We start from the raw sequence: 22,018 nt of genomic DNA, 5'->3' as shown, positions 1-22,018 counted from the left end.
GTATTAGGCCGCAGTTTCTGTAACAACTTGCTATTGAATAAATGGTTTCTGTTGTGGTTGGCAGGAGAGCCAACACCGTGTTACTAGAGGAGGCCGAAAGGCACGCGTTTTAGCTCACGCAGGCTGGCGTGAGATCTGGAACAGGACAAGGAAATTAGAATTTAGAGACAACGGACGTAGCTGGTGGAATACTTAACTTTAATCCATTAAGGACGAACGTCGCTCTTGACATTACATGCTTCACAGTATAAATAGTAAATGATAATGGCGCCTTGCTAGGTCATAGCAAATAACGTAGCTGAAGGCTATGCTAACTATCGTCTCGGCAAATGAGAGCGTAGAAGTCAGTGAACCATCGCTAGCAAAGTCGGCTGTACAACTGGGGTGAGTGCTAGGAAGTCTCTCTAGACCTGCCGTGTGGCGGCGCTCGGTCTGCAATCACTGATATTGGTGACACGCGGGTCCGACGTATACTACCGGACCGCGGCCGATTTAAAGGCCACCACCTAGTAAGTGTGGTGTCTGGCGGTGACCCCACAGTCTCTAGCATGGAAACCATGCATTTCCGGACGTAAGTTGGTTAGACCATTTTAGTTCTGTATACTCTCACCGATCAATCCCTATAGCTTGTTTACGGCGGAAAAAAGTCACCCTGTATATTCGCAATAACAAAGATGCAGAATTACGCTTTTATGGTGACGTTGGTACTTACTGCAGAAGCTGGGACTGATATCTACAAGTGCGACCAGCGGCCCCGTGGCGAGGGCGCCGTTGACGGAGACGGCGGCCACCAGGAAGGCCGTGGCGGCGCCGTGGCTGCAGCCAGAGTACGATAATCCCACCAGCAGCGCTGCAGACGCCAACAGGTCGCCTAGAACTTAGAACTAATTAAACCTAACTAACCTAAGAACATCACACACATCCATGTCCAAAGCAGGATTCGAACCTGCGACCATAGTGGTCACGCGGTGAGGATGTGTTGCGTTATATAACATATCAGGATGTCACCCCAACAGTCCGCTTAGAATCTCCTTTTTATTCCTGGCAGAGTACAGAGCTACTACAAATGATTCAATCGTCTTCAGATTTCTACACTCCTGGAAATGGAAAAAAGAACACATTGACACCGGTGTGTCAGACAGACCATACTTGCTCCGGACACTGCGAGAGGGCTGTACAAGCAATGATCACACGCACGGCACAGCGGACACACCAGGAACCGCGGTGTTGGCCGTCGAATGGCGCTAGCTGCGCAGCACTTGTGCACCGCCGCCGTCAGTGTCAGCCAGTTTGCCGTGGCATACGGAGCTCCATCGCAGTCTTTAACACTGGTAGCATGCCGCGACAGCGTGGACGTGAACCGTATGTGCAGTTGACGGACTTTGAGCGAGGGCGTATAGTGGGCATGCGGGAGGCCGGGTGGACGTACCGCCGAATTGTTCAACACGTGGGGCGTGAGGTCTCCACAGTACATCGATGTTGTCGCCAGTGGTCGGCGGAAGATGCACGTGCCCGTCGACCTGGGACCGGACCGCAGCGACGCACGGATGCACACCAAGACCGTAGGATCCTACGCAGTGCCGTAGGGGACCGCACCGCCACTTCCCAGCAAATTAGGGACACTGTTGCTCCTGGGGTATCGGCGAGGACCATTCGCAACCGTCTCCATGAAGCTGGGCTACGGTCCCGCACACCGTTAGGCCGTCTTCCGCTCACGCCCCAACATCGTGCAGCCCGCCTCCAGTGGTGTCGCGACAGGCGTGAATGGACGGACGAATGGAGACGTGTCGTCTTCAGCGATGAGAGTCGCTTCTGCCTTGGTGCCAATGACGGTCGTATGCGTGTTTGGCGCCGTGCAGGTGAGCGCCACAATCAGGACTGCATACGACCGAGGCACACAGGGCCAACACCCGGCATTATGGTGTGGAGAGCGATCTCCCACACTGGCCGTACACCTCTGGTGATCGTCGAGGGGACACTGAATAGTGCACGGTACATCCAAACCGTCATCGAACCCATCGTTCTATCATTCCTAGACCGGCAAGGGAACTTGCTGTTCCAACAGGACAATGCACGTCCGCATGTATCCCGTGCCACCCAACGTGCTCTAGAAGGTGTAAGTCAACTACCCTGGCCAGCAAGATCTCCGGATCTGTCCCCCATTGAGCATGTTTGGGACTGGATGAAGCGTCGTCTCACGCGGTTTGCACGTCCAGCACGAACGCTGGTCCAACTGAGGCGCCTGGTGGAAATGGCATGGCAAGCCGTTCCACAGGACTACATCCAGCATCTCTACGATCGTCTCCATGGGAGAATAGCAGCCTGCATTGCTGCGAAAGGTGGATATACAGTGTACTAGTGCCGACATTGTGCATGCTCTGTTGCCTGTGTCTATGTGCCTGTGGTTCTGTCAGTGTGATCATGTGATGTATCTGACCCCAGGAATGTGTCAATAAAGTTTCCCCTTCCTGGGACAATGAATTCACGGTGTTCTTATTTCAATTTCCAGGAGTGTGTGTTTTCTAAAATATTTCATTTACAGATATGATTCTTTTTGAAGAGAACTGTAAACTCACCGAGTCTGCATTGTGCCCACCATATGGTGTTGCGAGTGCAATGCTATGAAAAAATGGCGACAAAGCGAGAAAAGAGTTTTTGTGTTTTTGGAATATGCGAGATGTTTATCTGGTATAACAGTGGAGCGTGCATGCATAGGAAATTATGGAAAAGAATCGCCACGTGAACAGAGTATTGTGCGTTGGTATCGACAATTTAGGGACACCGGTTGTCTCTGTAAACAGAAAAGTTCAAAATGATTCAAATGGCTGAAAAGTTCAAAATGGTTCAAATGGCTCTGAGCACTATGGGACTTAACTTCTGAGGTCATCAGTCCCCTATAATTAGAACTACTTAAACCTAACTAACCTAAGGACATAACAAACATCTATGCCGGAGGCAGGATTCGAACCTGCGACCGTAGCAGTCGCACGGTTCCGGACTGAAGCGCCTAGAAGCGCTTTTTATTTTTTAATTCATTTTGTTCGTTATAGTTCCTTGCGTAGGTTCTGGGCGGACATCACAAGATATTTGTTGGAGTTGATAGTTGATTCTTTGACTCAGTTTTTTTTTTTTTATTACAGAGAGCGCGCAGCCCTCTGACCGAACACGCTGAGCGACCGTCGCGGCTACCAAGTATGTCATATGCAACCGGGGAGAGCGTGGGGGAAAATCTCGTAGGCTGACGGAAAAAAATCAACGGTTTACGCGAGCTACGAATTGGAATACCGCAGCAAACAGTGTGAAAGATTTTGCGAGGACAATAACATTTCAAACCGTCCCGTCTGCAGCTCGTTCGACCATTAACACTGTTATGGCCGATGCCTTCAATTTTGCATTGCAGTTTTGGATGCACTTGATATGAACATTTATATTCAAGCTGAAAAATGTTCAAATGTGTGTGAATTCTTAACGGACCTAACTGCTGCGATCATCGGTCCCAAGACTTACACACTTGTTAAACTAACTTATGCTAAGCGCTGAGAACAACACACACACACCACACACACACACACACACACACACACACACACACACACACACACACATGCTCGAGGGAGGACTCGAACCTCCGGGGGGGGGGGGGGGGGGGACCTCCAAGCTGATATTCAGCGACAAATCAACAGTCCATTTATCTGCAAACTATAATCGCCACGATATGAGATTGTAGGCCACTAAACATCCTCACAACCTGAAGAAGCACGAAGCAGTTTCGCCGAAGGTCAATCATTTACAGACCATTTTTCTTTTGTCAGAAGACTCTGACCGACATCTCTTACCTCGATATGTTGCAGTTGTTGTTTATACAACTGACTGATGATTCCGAGGATATCTTCCGACAAGACGGAGCACTCATGTGGAGCTTCGATAATCGTTGCTACCTAAACGACCAACTTCGGTGTCGCGGATCGCCTGGAAGATGATGCAGCTCTGCTCCTTTGACACACAAGGTCGCCTGACCTAACGTCTTGTAACTTTTTTCTTTGGAGAAAAGTGCGAACCCCACTTCCAGGAACATCGGAACAGCTCCGAGAACGCTTCATTGCTGCTGTGATAACCACTGACCGGCGTTTGAACGTGTCGTGTGACCAGAGGGGGCACTCACAGAACGTTTGTAGAGCGCAAAACGCAAACTTGGAGAGTTGACAGTTCTATTTATGTATTTTTCATATTTGTACATGTAATAGTGTGGAAAATATGGAGCTTTCAAAACGAATCATTCGCAATAGCCATTTTTAATTTATAACGTAAAACAAGACTGACTTACTGGAAAAATTTGCTGACTGACATTAGAAGAGGGGCAAGTGGAAAGAAAATCTTTTTATTAATAATTTTTGTAAAAAATCTGTTGCATGGAAAGAACATGTAAGCAACTACGCGACATGGCAACCCAGAGGATAGAGTGAGTACTCGAAAGTCCAATGCAGAAGCACTGGACGCACACAACTAATGACATACTTTTCATATCAGGAGCAGTTTTATAACTGGTTTCTTCACCAGGCATCCACCATTACAGCCGGCCGGGGTGGCCGAGCGGTTCTAGGCGCTGCAGTCTGAAACCGCGCGACCGCTACGGTCGCAGGTTCGAATCCTGCCTGGGACATGGATGTGTGTGATGTCCTTAGATTAGTTAGGTTTAACTAGGGGACTGATGACCTCAGAAGTTAAGTCCTATAGTGCTCAGAGCCATTTCAACCATTTTTTGTCGGTGTACGGGCAGCGTGTATGTGGTTTCCAGATGGTCTCCCGCATCCCCACCTCACGATTCGCAAATGTTAAGAACGCTTTCGCTTACCTCCACAAAAATAACACTACACGCAAACGGTTGGGGTAATGGCGTGATGATAGAAAGGGCATCTGGCCACCCCTAAAATTACCCATTCCAAATCCGTTTTTAACCATGCACATCCCGCGCTGATGAGAGACAAAGGCTCAGGAAAAAGAAGAAGAAAAGTAAATTAGGAAATTGCTTACACAAGTCGCACCGCCTGTAAGCTTTTATTAGGAATATAGTTGACATAGTTTGTGCAGGCATTTGTTTGTTTAATCGAGTGCTTAGATGTGTGATAGTAGGATTACCTTATTTTCAATTGAGCGCAATATGTATCTTTTTATTAGAAATCGCAAGATGGAGTGAGGAAGCTGTTTAAAGGACCAGGAACCGCAAGAGATTTGGAGGCATTATCACAATCAAAGTGACAGTCGAAAAAGTGAAAATAAGTCATACATCAGTTTTCAACACCTTGCACGTTATTTTGAACATGACAAAGGTGGGTTCCGCGACTTCCAATTCTCCCGCTCATTCTCGACGCTGATTTCCCTAAATCGGTTCGGGCGAATGCCGAGATGGTTCCCTTGAAATGGGTCGTCCGATTTCCTTACCCATCCTTAAAAGAATTCGAGCTTTTGCCCGGTCTCTGACGTCTTCATCGTCATCGGAATTTTAACCCTAATCTTCCTTTTTCATTTTGCAGACGGCCACTGTGGCAGAGCGGTTGTAGGCGCTTCAGTCCGGAACCGCTTGCTGCTACGGTCGCAGGCTCGAATCCTGCCTCAGGCACGGATGTGTGTGATGTCCTTAGGTTAGTTAGGTCTAAGTTTAGGGGACTGATGATCTCAGATGTCAAGTCCCATAGTGCCATTTGAACCATCGTTTTCATTTTGCATTGAAAACAGTCACACATCCCGCTTCTTTGGGCTCTCAAATGGACAACATCCCCAGCTGCAATGTGCGAATAGTATGCCCAGGTCTGGGATTTATAGCTCAGTCTTTCTAGACATCTAAAATGCCTACGAAATTGTCTAACATTCTTGTTTCCTGTTCAATGCTACGCGATTACAATCAAATAAATTCGCGTAATTATATTCCTTCTGACTAACCGTCCATCCTATGTAACGATCAGCAAGAACCACTCCGAAATTTTCCATTCAACTGCAAGCGAATCACAAGAATCCGTCTTGTCACCTCTCCTTTATCTGCTGCTCACATCCGACGTTCAAAAGTCATCCCTTCCTGTGTACCTACTCCAATACGCTGACAACACCGCCTTCTTTCAGTTCAGCCTATCTTCCATTCATCCCCTTCAACAATTCCTTCTGCTCCTTCTCCACACCAAGCGAAGTGGCAGGATGGTTAGCACACTGAATTTGCATTCGGGAAGACTCACTTCCGGCCATCCTGATTTAGCCCTTCCGTGATTTCCCTAGATCGCTTCAGGCAAATGCCGGGATCGTTCCTTTGAAAGGGCACGGCCGACTCTTCCCCATCCTTCCCTAACCCTATGGGATCGATGACCTCAGTGTTTGGGGCCCTTCCTCAAATCAACCAACCAATCCATCTCCACAACTTCCCCTCCTGGTGTTATCTGTCATAGCATCCTATCAGTCCTGGATTAATTACAGGAAATAATACCCGAGCTCTCCATTCCAGACAACTGTATCTATCCATCTACAACTGTCCATTCCACCTAACTGAAACACTGAAACTAACACAGCATCAAAAGTAGAGCTTCGCCTACTACCCTTCTAAAACAGAGTTCACAATAGACCAAATTTAGTATCTGGGTGAAGACGGAGCTTAAATCCCGCGACAATCACCAATGTATAGCAAAAAACCGTCAAACATCCCATCCTTACTTATGTCAGTGTAGTATGGGCCTCAGCTCTTCCCAAGTTTCCTCCAGTACCTCCAGTACCTAGAATTACATGCATTCCGAACCATCTGCCATACCCAACTACTTTCCCCCACTCGTATACTGTACCAAATCATAGAGTTCTTACACCTCTTCATACGCCGAGAACAATTCGCCTCTCCTACATCTCTTGTAAAGCTAACATGGACCTGGCACATCGGTCGCTGTCTGCTTTCCACGCATCGTAGCTTTTGCTTTTCATGAGAGTAACTTCTCAGCGTGCCTCTTAAGGCTGAATGCACTTTGTTCCAGTTCTTCTATCATCCCTGGCAGTGCGAGGAAATGAAACTTAGTCCTCCACTTAGCTGTTAGACACACTGACCGCGAAGATTCGTAGGCGAGCATCGAATCGATAGTCTGCCTTTATTATGCCCAGTATTACAGTACGTGTATCAGGAGAAACGAGGAATTGTCAACACACCAGGGAAAACTTCGGGACGTTCATTTGTACACCGCCATCCTACGCTATACAGCAAACACCCTCAAGTGTTGAAAGAGAGGCGTCTAATACAGAAAGTATGCGCTTGCATAGCATTAACTTACAGGAGCTAGTGGCCACTTTTCTGAGATATGGCCTCGAGATGATTTCCTTCTTCAGCAAGAAATCTCCAACCCTGGAGACAAGCAGCGCAAACGCAGTCCTGCCGATGTGAGGTATACCAGAGAACAGGCCGACCTGCAACAAGGAGGGGCTTTGTCTTAAAGAAGGATAAACCACTGAAACAGCACTACTGCAAAGTACAAAGCAATTGAAACAAGAGCTCTTTGTGTTGCTACCAGTACAGTTCGGCAAAAAGCTACACCGTGGATAGCAGAGGCGCTATCCACTGAGGTGACCAAAGTCATGGGATCCCTTCTAGTATCAAGTCGGACCCCCTTTTGCCAGGAATAGTGCAGCAGCTCGACGTGGCATGGACTCAGCAAGTCGTTGAAAGTCCCCGGCAGAAATACTGAGCCATGGTGCCTCTGTAGCCGTCCATAACAACGGAAAATATTGACAGTGCAGGTTTTTGTGCACAAACTAACCTCTCGATTATGTCCCATATATATTCGATGGGATTCACATCGGGCGATCTGGGTGACCAAATTAGTCGCTCGAGTTGTTCAAAACATTCTTCAAACCGATCGCGAAGAACTGTGACCCTGTGGCATCGCGCACTGTCATCCGTAAACATTACATCGTCGTTTGGGAACATGAACGTCATGAATGGGTGCATATGGTCCCCAAATAGCCGAACATAACGTTTATAGTCAATGATCGCTTCAGTTGGACCAGAGGACCCAGTCCATTCCACGTTAACACAGCCCACACCATTATGGAGACACCACCAGCTTGCACAGTGTCTTGTTGACAACTTGGTGGGGTCTGCGCCACACTCTAACCCTACCACCAGCTTTTACCGACTGAAACTGGGACTCATCTGACCAGACCACGACTTTCTAGTCATCTAGGGTCCACCCGACATGGCCACGAGTCCGTGAGAGGCTCTGCAGGCGATGTCTGGCTGATATCAAAGGCACTCGCGTTGGTCGTCTGCTGTCGTAGTCCATTAACGCCAGATTTTGCTTCACTGTCCTAACGGATACGTTCGTAGTACGTCCGACTTTGATTTCTGCGGTCATTTCACGCAGTGTTGCTTGCCTCTTCGCTTGTCTGTTAGCACTAACAACTCTACGTGAACGGTATTGTGTTGTTTCTGGTGTGTGGTAATGCCTGAAATTTGATATTCTCGGCTCACACTTGACAGTGTGGACCTCGAAATATTAAATTCCCTAACGATTTCCGAAACAGAATGTCCCGTGCGTCCAGCTCCAACTACCATTCCGCGATCAGAGTCAGTTACTTCCCGACGTGCGGCCATAATCACGTTGGAAATCTTTTCACATGAATCATCTGAGTACAAATGACAATCCTGCCAATGCACTGCCCGTTTATGCCTTGTGTGTGCGATACTACCGCTATCAGTACATGCGCATATCGCCGGCCTAAGTGGCCGTGCGGTTCTAGGCGCTACAGTCTGGAGCCGAGCGACCGCTACGGTCGCAGGTTCGAGTCCTGCCTCGGGCATGGATGTGTGTGATGTCCTTAGGTTAGTTAGGTTTAATTAGTTCTAAGTTCTAGGCGACTGATGACCTCACAAGTTAAGTCGCATAGTGCTCAGAGCCAAGCCATGCGCATATCGCTATCCCACGACTTTATCTCACCCCAATGTAGTTCACTTGTAGAATGTAGGACGGCGGCTGGTGCTGTGATAACAACGGAGGACAGCTGCTGTAGAATGGAGGACAGCTGCTGTAGAGAACTTAGTCAGGTATCATCTGACGGCTCACCTGCGAGGAAAGGCAGTTTATAGAAGGGCAAAACTACCCATGGATAGACGGTATACTGTCCTCTGGTGTTCATAGTTGATTTATAGTATGGCTATTTAAACCATAGCGTCGTTGAAAAATTCCTTAAAAGTAACGTTTTGACAGCTTGATAATTTTTTTATTTTATTTTATTTTTATTTATTTTTTTATATTTTATTTTTTTACTGCTGATCACAGAGCAGAGCCTTCGGTCTCTGCAAGACTGTTGTTTGAATAAAATATGTGTTACTATACCTTCGGTTTCCAACCAAAACTGCCGATGTGGCAGCAAGCTGCTCAGACTGTCGTCACGATACGGAATGTTTCGGACTGATGCCTTGTTTCCAAAAAGTTAGGCACGCTATCTCGCGGACATAGGTTATGAAATCGACTGTAGTGATGGGTGGTGCTACGCATTCCATGACACAGCTTACGGCATTAATCACAATGAATTGTAGTCTATCCCCGTTGTTATTCAACCTGTACGTTGAGCAAGTTGTACAGAAAACAAAAGCAAAATTTCGAGAAGGAATTAAAGCTCAGGCATAAAAAATAAAAACTTTGTGGTTTACCAGTGACATTGTAATTCTCTCAGAGAACGGAATGGACAAGGTCTTGAAAGGAGGATATAAGATGAACAAAACAAAAAAGTAAGCAAGGATAATGGAATGTATTAGAATTAGATCAGACGAGGTGGAGTGATTAGACTAGAAAACGAAACACTAAAATTAGTAGATGCGTTCTGCCATTTGGACAGCGAAGTAAGTGATGATGGCTGAAGTAGGGAGGATATAAAATGAAAAACTGGCTATGGCTAGAAAACCGTTTTGAACAAGAGAAATCTGTTAATATGGAATAGTGATTTAATTTTAGGAAGTTTTTTGAAGGTATTTGGTGGAGTGAAGCGTTGTATGGAAGTGATACGTGGACGCAAACAGTTCACACAAGAAGAGAATAGAAGCTTTTGAAATGTGGTGCCACAAAAGAATGCTGAAGATTAGATGGGAAGGTCAAATAACGCGTGAGGCAGACTTGGGGAGAAAAATAATTTGTGCCTTGACTTGACGAAAAGAAGGGATCACTTGCTAGGACACATTCTGAAACGTTAAGGGATCACTAATTCAATACTGGAGGGGAATGCGGCGGTAAAAATTGTAGAGGGAGAGCAGGAGATGAATACAATAAGCAAGTTCAGAAGGATATAGGTTACAGTAGTTACTACGTGATGAAGAACCTTCCACAGGACAGAGTAGCGAGGAGAGCTGCATCAGACCAGTCTTCGGACTGAAGACAACAACAATAATAACAACAACAAAACAACAATGGTAATGAATAATTATCAAATTAAATGAGCGCTTCCCTTGTCTGTGTTACCACAGATGGAACGTAACTACCTCCATTTGCACTGGAGAGAAGCAGTAAGTGTAGAGGGCTTATGTCAGGCATCGCCGTGTCAAAGCAAGACACAGAATTCCCGATATTTCCACCAACCTGGCGGTCGTTGTCGTCCCAGCATGTAGATCTTGAGTCCGCTGAATTTGCTACGAGGCCTTCATTGAACTACGATGGAACAGGCTAACGCTCTTTCTCACTGAAATAATGAGTAATTAGTTTATCGGGGTGCCACCTCTTTTTATTATTAACACGTCTTGAGACAGAATAGTAAACTGAACAACAATGTCGCGTAATCATGTGGACGCTCACAAGAATCACTCGCAAACTTCCCAAGCTCTCTTGTAGGTCAAAATACAATTCTTTATAACTTTACAAGTGAGCAACTAGTGTTAATATATCACAAGCCGAATCACGCTTCCCTAAGCTCAATAATAAATTGTGCTCCTCGCAGATCCTACAAATACCCGATCCGTGCACTGCGTCATCTACGATCCACCAACTGAACTATTTGGAGCGAACCAACCCGTTAGTCGGTCATTTGGAACGAAGACGATGACTCACTAAGTGATTCAGCTCTTTCTAACGTTTCAACTGTTTAATTAAAGTTGAAAATAAATTTACGTTTACATTACGCGATGATAGTGCACTATTCAGAAGTTCTCTCATAGTGTAATGAACAAAATATTAATTTAGTAGTAATTAATAACCGGAAATAAGAATTTCGATGCGGAGGTCACAGGATATTTCGTACATCATTTATTGCAGCAGCCAGTCAGAACAAAAGTCTATTCAGTTGACACAGTTTGCAACGGTTGCTGCAAACTAGGTAGCAGCAGCTCTTGTTCTTGTCTGAGTCCACCTAAACAAGCCAAGCATCTGCTACTGTATCTTTGCTCAACTGTGATGTGATTTGTGGAAATAGAACCATGGCTCAAAGATGTCAGCCAGGCTAGCCGCGCGGTCTAACACGCTGCTTCCCGAGCGGGAAGGCGTGCCGGTCCTTGGCACGAATCCGCTCGGCGGTTTTGTGTCGAGGTCCGATGTGCTGGACAGCATATGGATGGTTTTTAAGGTGGTTTTCCATCTGCCTCAGCGAATGCGGGCTGGTTCCCCTTACTCCGCCTCAATTACACTATGTTGGCGATTACTGCGCAAACGGTCTCCATGTAAACGTACACCATAATTATTCTACCACGTACCACGCAAATATTTGTGGCTACACTCGTCTGGTATGAAACGTTCCAGGTGTGTGTGTGTGTGTGTGTGTGTGTGTGTGTGTGTGTAGCGGGGGGGGGGGGGGGGGGGGGGAGAGGCACTGGAGGCCGAATCGCACAATAACCCTCGGTTCTGTTGTAAGACGTCGTGGTCTCCTGACCTACATTGCTTACATATTCTGCCCTCACAATCATATTCTGCATATCAAGACGCTTCATTCGAACCCAAATTCAATCAGATAAAGTCAATGTTGTATGAATTCATGTAAACGATATCCAAATAACTAATAAATCGCAAGTGCGCACTGTGGTTGAAATACTCCAGGCTGGCATACACACGTACATTCCAGACAGAACGGTCACAGGAGCTTTTAGTTCGAGAGAAGCAACCGCACGTCAGGAGGCCAGTCCCAACCAATCTACGTGGGCCGGTGGCCACCCGTGGAGTGGACAGCGTTCGCCCCAGGGAAAGGAGGAACGACCCCATATTCGGCTTAAAAGCAATTTCCGCTACATTGTGCGGGAGCGGCCAGCCTACGCATTCTTTAAATGTAGCACGCAGTTTCAGAGATTTTCACAGGGAGACAGCAAATGCCAAACGCCGATAATACAGATTTCCGGATTGGTCGCCTTAAACGAAACGTCATTCTCCCGCTTTAGAAGAGCACTGCTGATTAGCAGACGATATTTCTGACGCCTTGAGCAGAAGGAGTAATGGAAGAGATCGAAAGATATACCCTTCACGTCTGGCGTGGAGAGGCGCCGTTCCGTTGTCGCTCTTGGAGCGAGGAACAAGTCTCTCCCCAGTACTTCACTGGGAGAGCACCTCTGTCGAGAGCGAATCGAAGTGCGACTCTCAATATTGAGTCCTTGCGAAGCGTTGTTCACTGTGTTGGCCGACACACTCAATGTGCGATGTGAACGGAAAGAGTTATAGTTAAACGCCTGCAAACGAATTTTTTAGTGGCATCGCGGTGAACATGTTATCTGACTGGTGTATCACGCCAATAGTTAGACTAGGGGCGAATAGGAATCCTTGAGTTCATCAAGGCGAAGGGAGAGTTTGATTGGCGAAGGTCAATCCAGATAGAACGAAAGTTATCTAATTTGTCAGCAATGAGTGGCGCAGACAGCAGTCATTGCAGGTTACGGTATTGTGCTCTACAGCTAATGCGAGCCCCAGATTTCCTCCACAACAGTATATTTCACTGCATTTCACACGTGACAGCCTCGATCATGTCTAGCAACATTCTAAAGGATAATTATTCAAGTTGAGTAGGCGCACTAATCAGCCATTCTGCCAAGTTAATAAAAATTTTAAACTTTGTATAGAAATTTCATTAGCGAATCCTATCCTTGAGAGGTAACTTCACATTCCATAAAGAACCAGGATATAACTTGTTCACTTCATAAATAAAAGTGCCATTGTGATTTCTCACAATTTTTGCAAAATAAATAATAACTTTCGTTAGTTTCATGTTTTTCTTACACTAACTAGCACTACTCCAGTACCCAAGTACCCCACTATTTACGTAAGAAATTTTGTGAATTTTTTGTGTCATTTCCTTACAGCAGACGACTCCAGAAGATATTTATCCTGAAAGTGTCTCAGGCATTTCTCTTTAGAATGTTAGGAGCGTCTGTCTGACTTCTGTAGTAGTGTGAGGGTGGAAATTGCACCTTGCAGGAGCCACAGGGTAAAGGGTACACCTCAGATTAATCCGTTGCGCAGAATAACAGAATCTCAGATCAACCCCACACCACAGACCGTGTGGGGTGGTGGTGGGGTGGCTGAACTGCTATGGCCTGTTGTGGGGTTGTAAAACTGAGGGCTACGGCGGCACGAAGCCTTTTCGTCGTTCGAAGTCCCCGGTTTAATACACGATACACAATGGCTCAAAGAACTACAATTGTTACAAGTTCCGGAGTTTGGATTCATTGGGGTACTTTCATATGTGTTGTAAATTTCGCGCCCGCGTCTCGTGGTCGTGCGGTAGCGTTCTCGCTTCCCACGCCCGGGTTCCCGGGTTCGATTCCCGGCGGGGTCAGGGATTTTCTCTGCCTCGTGATGTCTGGGTGTTGTGTAATGTCCTTAGGTTAGTTAGGTTTAAGTAGTTATAAGTTCTAGGGGACTGATGTCCATAGAAGTTAGGTCCCACAGTGCTCAGAGCCATTTTTGTAAATTTCACAAACAGTATACGACGTATATAGCAACAATAATGCAGAAATGTTGAGCCACGAAAGGAATAATTCCCTCAGCGTCAAGATGTACATTGCGTACAGCAGTGATTCTAGCGACACCAAGGTGATTCTAAGATTTCTGATTGGCGCTCAAACGCATAATATCTAAGAGCTACTGTGTACGCTCAGTGATTCGGAACGGTTCTCTGCACCCATGTCATCACCGAAAGCATAACTCCACGCAAAGTGATAGTGTAAACCACGAGATTTGACTACATGCTTGTCAGTGAAGACTGGCACGACTGATCGCTACTGTCTGGGGGTAAAAAACTATAATCTATACAATACTAGCGTTTTCAAACGTAAACTTTGCAAGCAGAGGCAGGGAACACGTAGCACCCCTGGGGTCATATTAATGTCTCTTGAAGTTCGCTGATTTTGAAATGTTGCTTTGTGCTGGGAACTGTTGGAAATTCCTATTACAGGCTTCTAGGAGTGGTAGATAGGAATTAGTAGATAAAATTTTGATGAGGAACCCCTGACCGGGAATGTATCATTGAATATATAGTGTGATTTCGTGATGTTACAAACTTTTAGGGATGAAGGAGAAGTGTAAATGTGTCAATCTGAGGTATGGGGCGCTCTTCGGGGAAGGAACCAAATCGAAAGATATACGCAAAAATGGTTCTGATACCTTTCACAGAGGAATAGATGTACCGGTACTGTTATCACTAAGACTCTATGGTAGGCAACTTTCAGAGGTGGTAGTATGGACCAAAACAAGGAAAAAATGTCTAGTAAACATGGGCTCTTAACTCTATACGTTAAGAGCAATGAGCATTTCTTTATCTTCGATGCTGTAAAGCACATGTATTCTGCTGAAAGCTCTTTGGTTCCCATATTTATGGAGGAGACAGTATGGACCAAAATAAGAAAAATGGTCAGTAGTAAATATTGGCTCTAAAATGCATAGCTTAAAATCTATGAGCTATTGTTCATCTTCGCTCCTCTGTAAAAGGTATCTTCTAATTACCAAGCGTCCAAAGCTCTTAAGATATGCATTTTAGAGCCCATATTTAATGGATTTTTTTCTTTGAGATCTTCGCATGATCACATAACGTACCATTTTCTAAGGGTACGACTACTGCTGCGAGAAATTTGTACGTGCATAACTAGGAGAGTTCATTGTGATGTTTCACGGGCGCATCATTCAGTCGACCTTGAAGAGGAGGTCCTCCGTCACACAGAAGCGAAACCCATGACTAGCATTCGCAATATTGGCCATCCCATGGGCTCCTGTAGAACGGCAGGTCAGAGTTCACTGTCTCCGCTATGTGCGTATCTTGAAGCTGGAGATTTTAAATTGAGCCGATCTTCACAGTTATTTTACATCCAAACGGTGCACGGGTTCAAGGATGTATCTATTAAGTCTCCACTACGACCCCTGGTGGCCTGAAATACAAACTGTGAAATACTGAGCAAGGATGACCGGCAACAATTACAGTACTGTCAGACGCCTCCAGAAGACGAGATTGTGAATTATTTGACTACTATTGTGATGTTAGCATGTCAGGGGTGATGTTAAGCTTCGAGAGGAAGCATGCATCCAAGCAGCCGGATCGTGCAGTTTCCCAAATGCTCGTACCGAGTCTCTGGGCCATCACAATCTGCCATTGGTCAACCTCAGGTAGATCGTGCACCTTCCGAGCTCTACACACGGAGAGCAAAGAGCTTGGAAACTTGAGGTAACGTCTTGTGCCTCGCCAGATGACGCTGCCATCACCTGAATGGGTTTATACCGATAGTAGCTCGGTAGTTACAATGTTCTGGCTGAACAGTGTATGCCTTGATTATATTATTCAAAGTGTTGAAAAATATGGATGACATGAAATAAAATAATCTCTCAGGTTTTTTTGGTGTGATTGCTACCTAGTATGCTTTCGTTTGTTCAGCCGAGATGTAGATTTCATTTGCATCATATTTCGGCGACCGACCCAGTTCTCTTCTTCATGTGCTGCGATCTGTTTTACTAAGCGTACTCGTTGCCTCGACTCCAACAATGCCATTAACTATAATTCGTATTGCGGAGGTATTTTTAGGTCGAGTTGGACAAGCGGCACCCGCTCCGCCCTTCGCTCATTTGGTTTACAGAGCCAGCACTGTGAGACACACATTCTCTCAGCGTTTCCCAGCTCCGCTAGGTGTGATGGCTGGCGAAATCTTCCTAAATCGAGTGCCGGACCACGAGCCTACTTTACATAGAAACCTCCGTCCTGGATTATCAGATTTTCCCACTGATTTATTTCGATAGACTCTTTAACTACGCTGTCCAGAAACGCCTTGTTTACACAACGGTGATCTTTTCGTATTTTATGTCGTGATTATATTCCTGGTTGCTTTAGTCGGATGTGTCGCTGATGTTCCTTGCGCCTCTGCTTGACTGTTCGAACAGTCTGTTCCTCGTAAGACATGCAGCATACTCTGAATAGCAGTTGTACAAAAGCGCAGCGGACGTCGGGATTCTAACTCTGCTGTAAATAGCGGCGCGGCACCAACAGTACATTACTGTCTGGTAGGAGTCCACGCCAGGCAGCGAGTATGCATAAAAATAGCTCGCAGTAGCTAAGAACTGAGTCGGTCGACGGAATATTGTGCATAAAACAACTCAGCTGAACATCCGAAAGCATATCATTGGCTTGAAATATCTGTATCTTGTGAAAGATATTTTACAAAGAGACCATGCCACACTTACAATATTGCCTCTAAATTTTTTTCTTGCCTTCGTGGCCTACTCATTGAATTTGTTTACTGATCAGTCAGAACTTTATGATTACCAGTCTACTATCGATAAAAATAGTCGCCAGGTGACTACAGGCCTATCAACATACCACCTGAAATATCTAAAGCCCTAGAATACATCGTCCATGAACAGCTGACGGATTACCTCAAAACTAATAACACCCATGATAAACATTTCAGGCTTCCGAAAGCACCATAGTACAGCAACTGCATGTAACTGATGACATTAAACGTGATATGGACAGACGTGAAGCTACCATCCTAACACTGCTTGACTTTAGCAAGGCCTTTGATACAGTTGACTTTGATCTATTACTAATTAAAATGAAGCAGCTGAATTTCTCAAACAGCGCAATACACTGATTCGACAGCTACCTCAAAAACAGAAGTCAACAAGTCATATGTGGGTCGGAGAAGTCATCATGGAAAAACGTGCGCTCTAGAGTTCCCCAAGGCTCCGTCCTTGGGCCAATTACTTTTCTCACTGTACATTAATGATATTTCTTCAGTGATTCACTCCTGCAACTGCCATCTATATGCCGACGACATCCAACTGTACATAAATGCAAGCCCCAAGAACATTGCTGACGCAGTAGCGTGTGTGAACGCAGATCTTTGCTCTGTTTCTCGATGTGCGCAGAACCTAGGTCTGAAACTAAACCCCAAGAAATCCCAGGTCATTCTTACATATCATCCAAAGTCAATCAGCCGGTACTTTCGCGAAACAGTCCCTCAAATACTCCTCAATGGTACCCAACTACCATACCAAAAAACAGTAACAGACCTTGGAATAATCTTGGATAAACACCTAAACTGGGAGGAACAAACAGTCACAGCTTGCCGGAAATCGTTCTCCTCCCTACATGCAATCCAAAAATGTAGAAAAATATTTCCAAGATATTTTAAACAAAAATTAGTCCAAATACTTGTCTTGCCTAATCTTTACTACGGTGCAGTAGTTGAACGCGGCACAAATAGTGAAAATTCGAGATGCCTCGGGCTAGTGATGAATGCTTGCGTTAGATACGTGTTGAATATACTGTTGTATGATCATATCAGTCCTTCATACTCCCAGCTAGGTTGGATACGCCCACATAAGGTATGCTATCTCCGCATGACGTGCTTACTTCATCGATTTCATAGTCACTGGTGCCCCCAATACCTATCTTCTCACATTAAACACATATCATCATTCCACAACTGCAATACCAGATCGGATATGTCTAGCATCTTGGCTGTACCTTTACATAACACAAAATCTTTCTCCGTGTGATTCTCCATCTCTGCCATACGACTATGCAACGCGCTCCCCTGTGATCTGCGTCTTATCCAGAACCACTTAACATTCAAGAGGGAACTCAGGACTTACATATTAGGGGTGGTATAAACACCATTTTTGTGCCCCTCTCATCTCTTTCTTTCTCCTCTCCATCATAGCTTCCAATTTTACCATTCTATTTCTCTTCCTCTAACTTAGCTACCTCTTCTATGTCTCTTTCACCACATCCTATTGTCTTATGTGTCTGCTCGATGTGAATAGCTCACAAGCTGCAAGAACATAACGAGAAAATTGCCAACTAGCAATAGGACTGACATGCATAAAAGAAAAATATGTTTACTTTTATATACGTAGTCATTACTATTACTATTATAATTATTGATTGTTATAATTATTTTTTGATTGTTATAATTATCGTTGTACTACTGTTATCTCTATTTTTCTTTAACATTTATACTGTATAACACGTGGTATGTAAATAATGTTCTGTAGAAACTGAAATTAGTTCAATCTGAGTATGCCTGGTTAGGTAAAATAAATGCATAAATAAATAAATACAGACGATAGCAGCATCACCTAGTGTGCATAAAACTGAATCTACAACTCAGCTGAACATCCAAAAGCATATCATTGGCTTGAAGTATCTGTATCATGTGAAAGGACCTTTTTTTTTTTACAAAGAGACCATGCCATACTTACAATATTGCCTCTAAATTTTTTCCTCGTCTTCGTGGCGTACTCATTGAATTTGTTCAATGATCAGTCAGAACTTTATGATTACCAACCTACTATCGATAAAAACCCATACAGGCGATAGCAGCACCACCTAGAGAAGAATAACTGCTAGTCAGACACATATCCGTTGCATGCAGTATCAGTGAGCGTGCTGTCCGTGTGTAGAATGGGGAAGGCGCGCGATCTGTCTGAGTTTGAGCGAGGGCAGATTTTGATGGCTTGGAGGCTTAGCACGAGCATTTCAGAAACTGCACGACTTGTCAAGTGTTTGAGAAGTGCTGTGGTGTGTATCTTCCACACGTGGCGAAACCAAGGTGAAACCATATCCAAACATCGTGGTTTCGGGGGGTCAACCCTCATTACAGATGTCGGACGTAGTAGGCTGAGCAGACTGGTGAAACAGAACAGGCGGCGAACTGTGAGACTTTAATGATGGGCAGAGTACAAATGTATTTGAACGCACAGTGCACCGAACACTCCTAACGATGGGCCTCCGCAGACGACGGCCCATGCATGTGCCAATTTTAACACTACGACATCGGCAACTAAGAGTGAAATGGACATGTGACCATCAGCACTGGACGTTGGCGCAGTGGCACAGCGTTGCATGGTCTGCTGAATTCCGATATTTTCTTCATCTTGCCGACGGAAGGGTGCGAATCCGTCGTCTTACAGGGGAACAGCTCCTTGCACTTTTACTGAAGGACAGAGACAAGCTGGCGGTAGCTCCATTCACGTGGGCATCCATGCGTCCACTGGAGCTAGTGCAAGGCACGGTGACGGCAAGGAGTGTCGTACACTGGTTGCACCTCTTCATGACAATCATGTTTCCCAACGGCAGTGGCATTTTTCACCACGATAATGCGCTATGGCGAAGAACACAGTGGCGAGTTGCAATTGATGTGGTGGCCCCTACACTCGCCAGATCTGAACTCGATCGAACATATCAGGGATGTGGTTGAACGTCACGTCAGAGCTCGTCGCCCTCCTCTCAGGAATTGACGGAATTAGGTGACATACGTGAGTAGATGTGGTGCCAATTCCCTCCAACGACCTACCAAGGCCCAAGTGCTTCCATGCCACAACACGTCGTTGCTATCATCCATGCTGGTTATTAGATAGATGGTCACAACGTTGTGGCTGATCAGTGTAATTTCGGTGTATATAAAACATACGAAAACTTACGATGACGTGCTGAAAAGTAAGGCCTCCGAATTTTTTATGTGGAAACTCTTACAAAATTTTAAATAAAACAAAATCATCAACATTCTGCATCTTTATTCTTCATGTCTACATATTTATTTTCCAACATAGTCACTCTTGCGACAAACACATTCCTCCAAACGAGAGACCAGTTTGTTTCTACCGTCACTGCAGAATGTTTGACTTTGTTGAAGGAGCAACAACCTCACCTCTACTCGCACCGTTTCATCACTATCAGAGGGAAGCCTCGAAGGTGCTCTATAAGTTTTGGAAATAGATGAAAATCAGATGGGACGAAGTCCAGACCTGTATTGGGGATGATCGATGGCAGTGAGCCCAAAGCGTCGGATGTTGCAGATACCGCAGCTCTCGTGTGTGGTTTGGCATTGTCATGCTAAAGGAAAGACTACTGCATCTATGGACGAACTCTTCGAATTCGAAACTCTATTACAGCACGCTGATTCTCGCGTACCTACATAGTTACGTTACATACCGCCATGTTATTCGGAGCACGCTATGGGCAGAGGATTGTAAATATGTAGACATGGAGAATAAAGATGTAGAATGTTATAAGGTTTGTTTTATTTAAAAAGCTTTAAGATTTTTCACATATAAATTTCCGAGGCATTAAATTTCAGCACGCCCTCGTATTTTAAACATTATAAACATACTAATAATCGGTTTCACAACAACATAAATAGTTCATTCATAATCTTCATCACTGGGCTATGCAATAGCAAAAGTGTGTTGTAACTTCAGGAGCACGATTTCTTCCAAAGTGCTCTGGAGACAACCCAAACGCGTGTGTGCGGTCTGTCGAGGCGCCTCTCTGGCTCCAGGTGTTGACTGATGACGGGACAGGGGTACTGCTTGTAAGTGTATGCGAACACTTATCTAATGTAACAGAGTATATTCCCTACGCTGACACTCATTCGATTGCAGCGAGGCAGATGTTGTTTCGGGAAGGCTCCTAACAAATATCTGTCAACTCTGAGCCGAATCAGATAATGATCTACTATGACCAAATGGAACATTGTCTTCTTCAGCCATACTACGGCGCTTTTGAAGTTATCTGCATCATCTTCAGCGCTGTCTGCGTAAGAGAAACAGGCTGTAGAATCGTATGGTAGTCCAAATGAATAATCTACTCGATTTTGAAATAGTTTATTTTATGACTGTAGTTCGTGGTAGCCTCGAGTTGTTATCGGGGGTAAGATTCTGTTCCTATTTCATGCTTACGTTCAGAAAATCAAAGGCACTTTTCATAAATTATGTAAAATAACTTTAACTGCCTCCCTTGAACCATGGACCTTGCCGAGGTCAGGTGTCTTGCACGCCTCAATAATACAGATAGCCGTATTTCATAAGCGTGGATGGAGAGGCCACAACAACCTGTGGTTCCTGAAGAGGGGCAGCATCCTTTTCGGTAATTGCAAAGGTAACAGTTTTGGTGAGAGACTGATCCGATGTTGCAAGATTAGCCAACATATCCTTGCTTTGCTGATACAGCGAACGACTGAAAGCAAGGGGACACGGAGCTCTATTGTAAGGTAAAATAATGAGCCCTCTTGTGTAAGATATTCTGGCTGAAAAAGAGTCTTGCATTCGGATCTCTGGGTGGACGCTACTCGGTAGGATGTCGTCTTCGAGAAAAACAAAAGTGTCATTCTGCGTATCAAAGCGTGGAATGTTAGATTCCTTAATGGGCTGGGTAGTTTACAGAATTTAAAAAGCGAAATGAATAGCTGAAGCTAGACACAGAAAGCGGCATGCTGGAGGGAAGAACACGACTTCTGGTCAGATAAGTAGATGCTTCTAAATACAAAAGCAAGTAGGGCTAATGGCAAGAAGGGGTAATGATGAATAAGAAAATAGGAGTACTGGCAAGCTACTAAACATTGCGAACGCATTTTAATCGTAGCCAAGAGAGACACGAAGGCAACACACACCACTGTAGTATAAATTTATACACTGCCTAGTTAGAAGTATCCGGACAACACTATGTAATGTACAATTGACCACTATACGTTGCGAGAGGCGGACCCGCCGGTACAAAAGGAAGTGGAAAGCATTGTATTGTCAGTAGACAGGCAGTAGCAAAAGACTGGGTCGCT

At 45.1% G+C, this 22,018-nt stretch overlaps 1 protein-coding gene across 1 annotated transcript in view; it reads right to left on the bottom strand.

Moving 5' to 3' along the window:
* The window catches only part of LOC126335830 (vesicular glutamate transporter 2-like), a 142,229-nt gene that overhangs the window by 43,173 nt on the left and 77,038 nt on the right, over positions 1-22,018 (bottom strand). Inside the window, exons 7-8 of the mRNA XM_049999297.1 lie at positions 7,293-7,425; positions 713-850 (exon numbers count right to left, since the gene is read on the bottom strand). Of these exons, the coding sequence (XP_049855254.1) occupies positions 713-850; positions 7,293-7,425 (271 nt within the window). The remainder of the gene's footprint in view (positions 1-712; positions 851-7,292; positions 7,426-22,018) is intronic.

This window comes from Schistocerca gregaria, chromosome 2 (assembly GCF_023897955.1).
Source record: "Schistocerca gregaria isolate iqSchGreg1 chromosome 2, iqSchGreg1.2, whole genome shotgun sequence".
Classification (NCBI taxonomy): Eukaryota; Metazoa; Arthropoda; class Insecta; order Orthoptera; family Acrididae; genus Schistocerca; species Schistocerca gregaria.
Note: the sequence above shows the minus strand (reverse complement) of the source record. Positions and strands in the feature narration are given on the sequence as shown.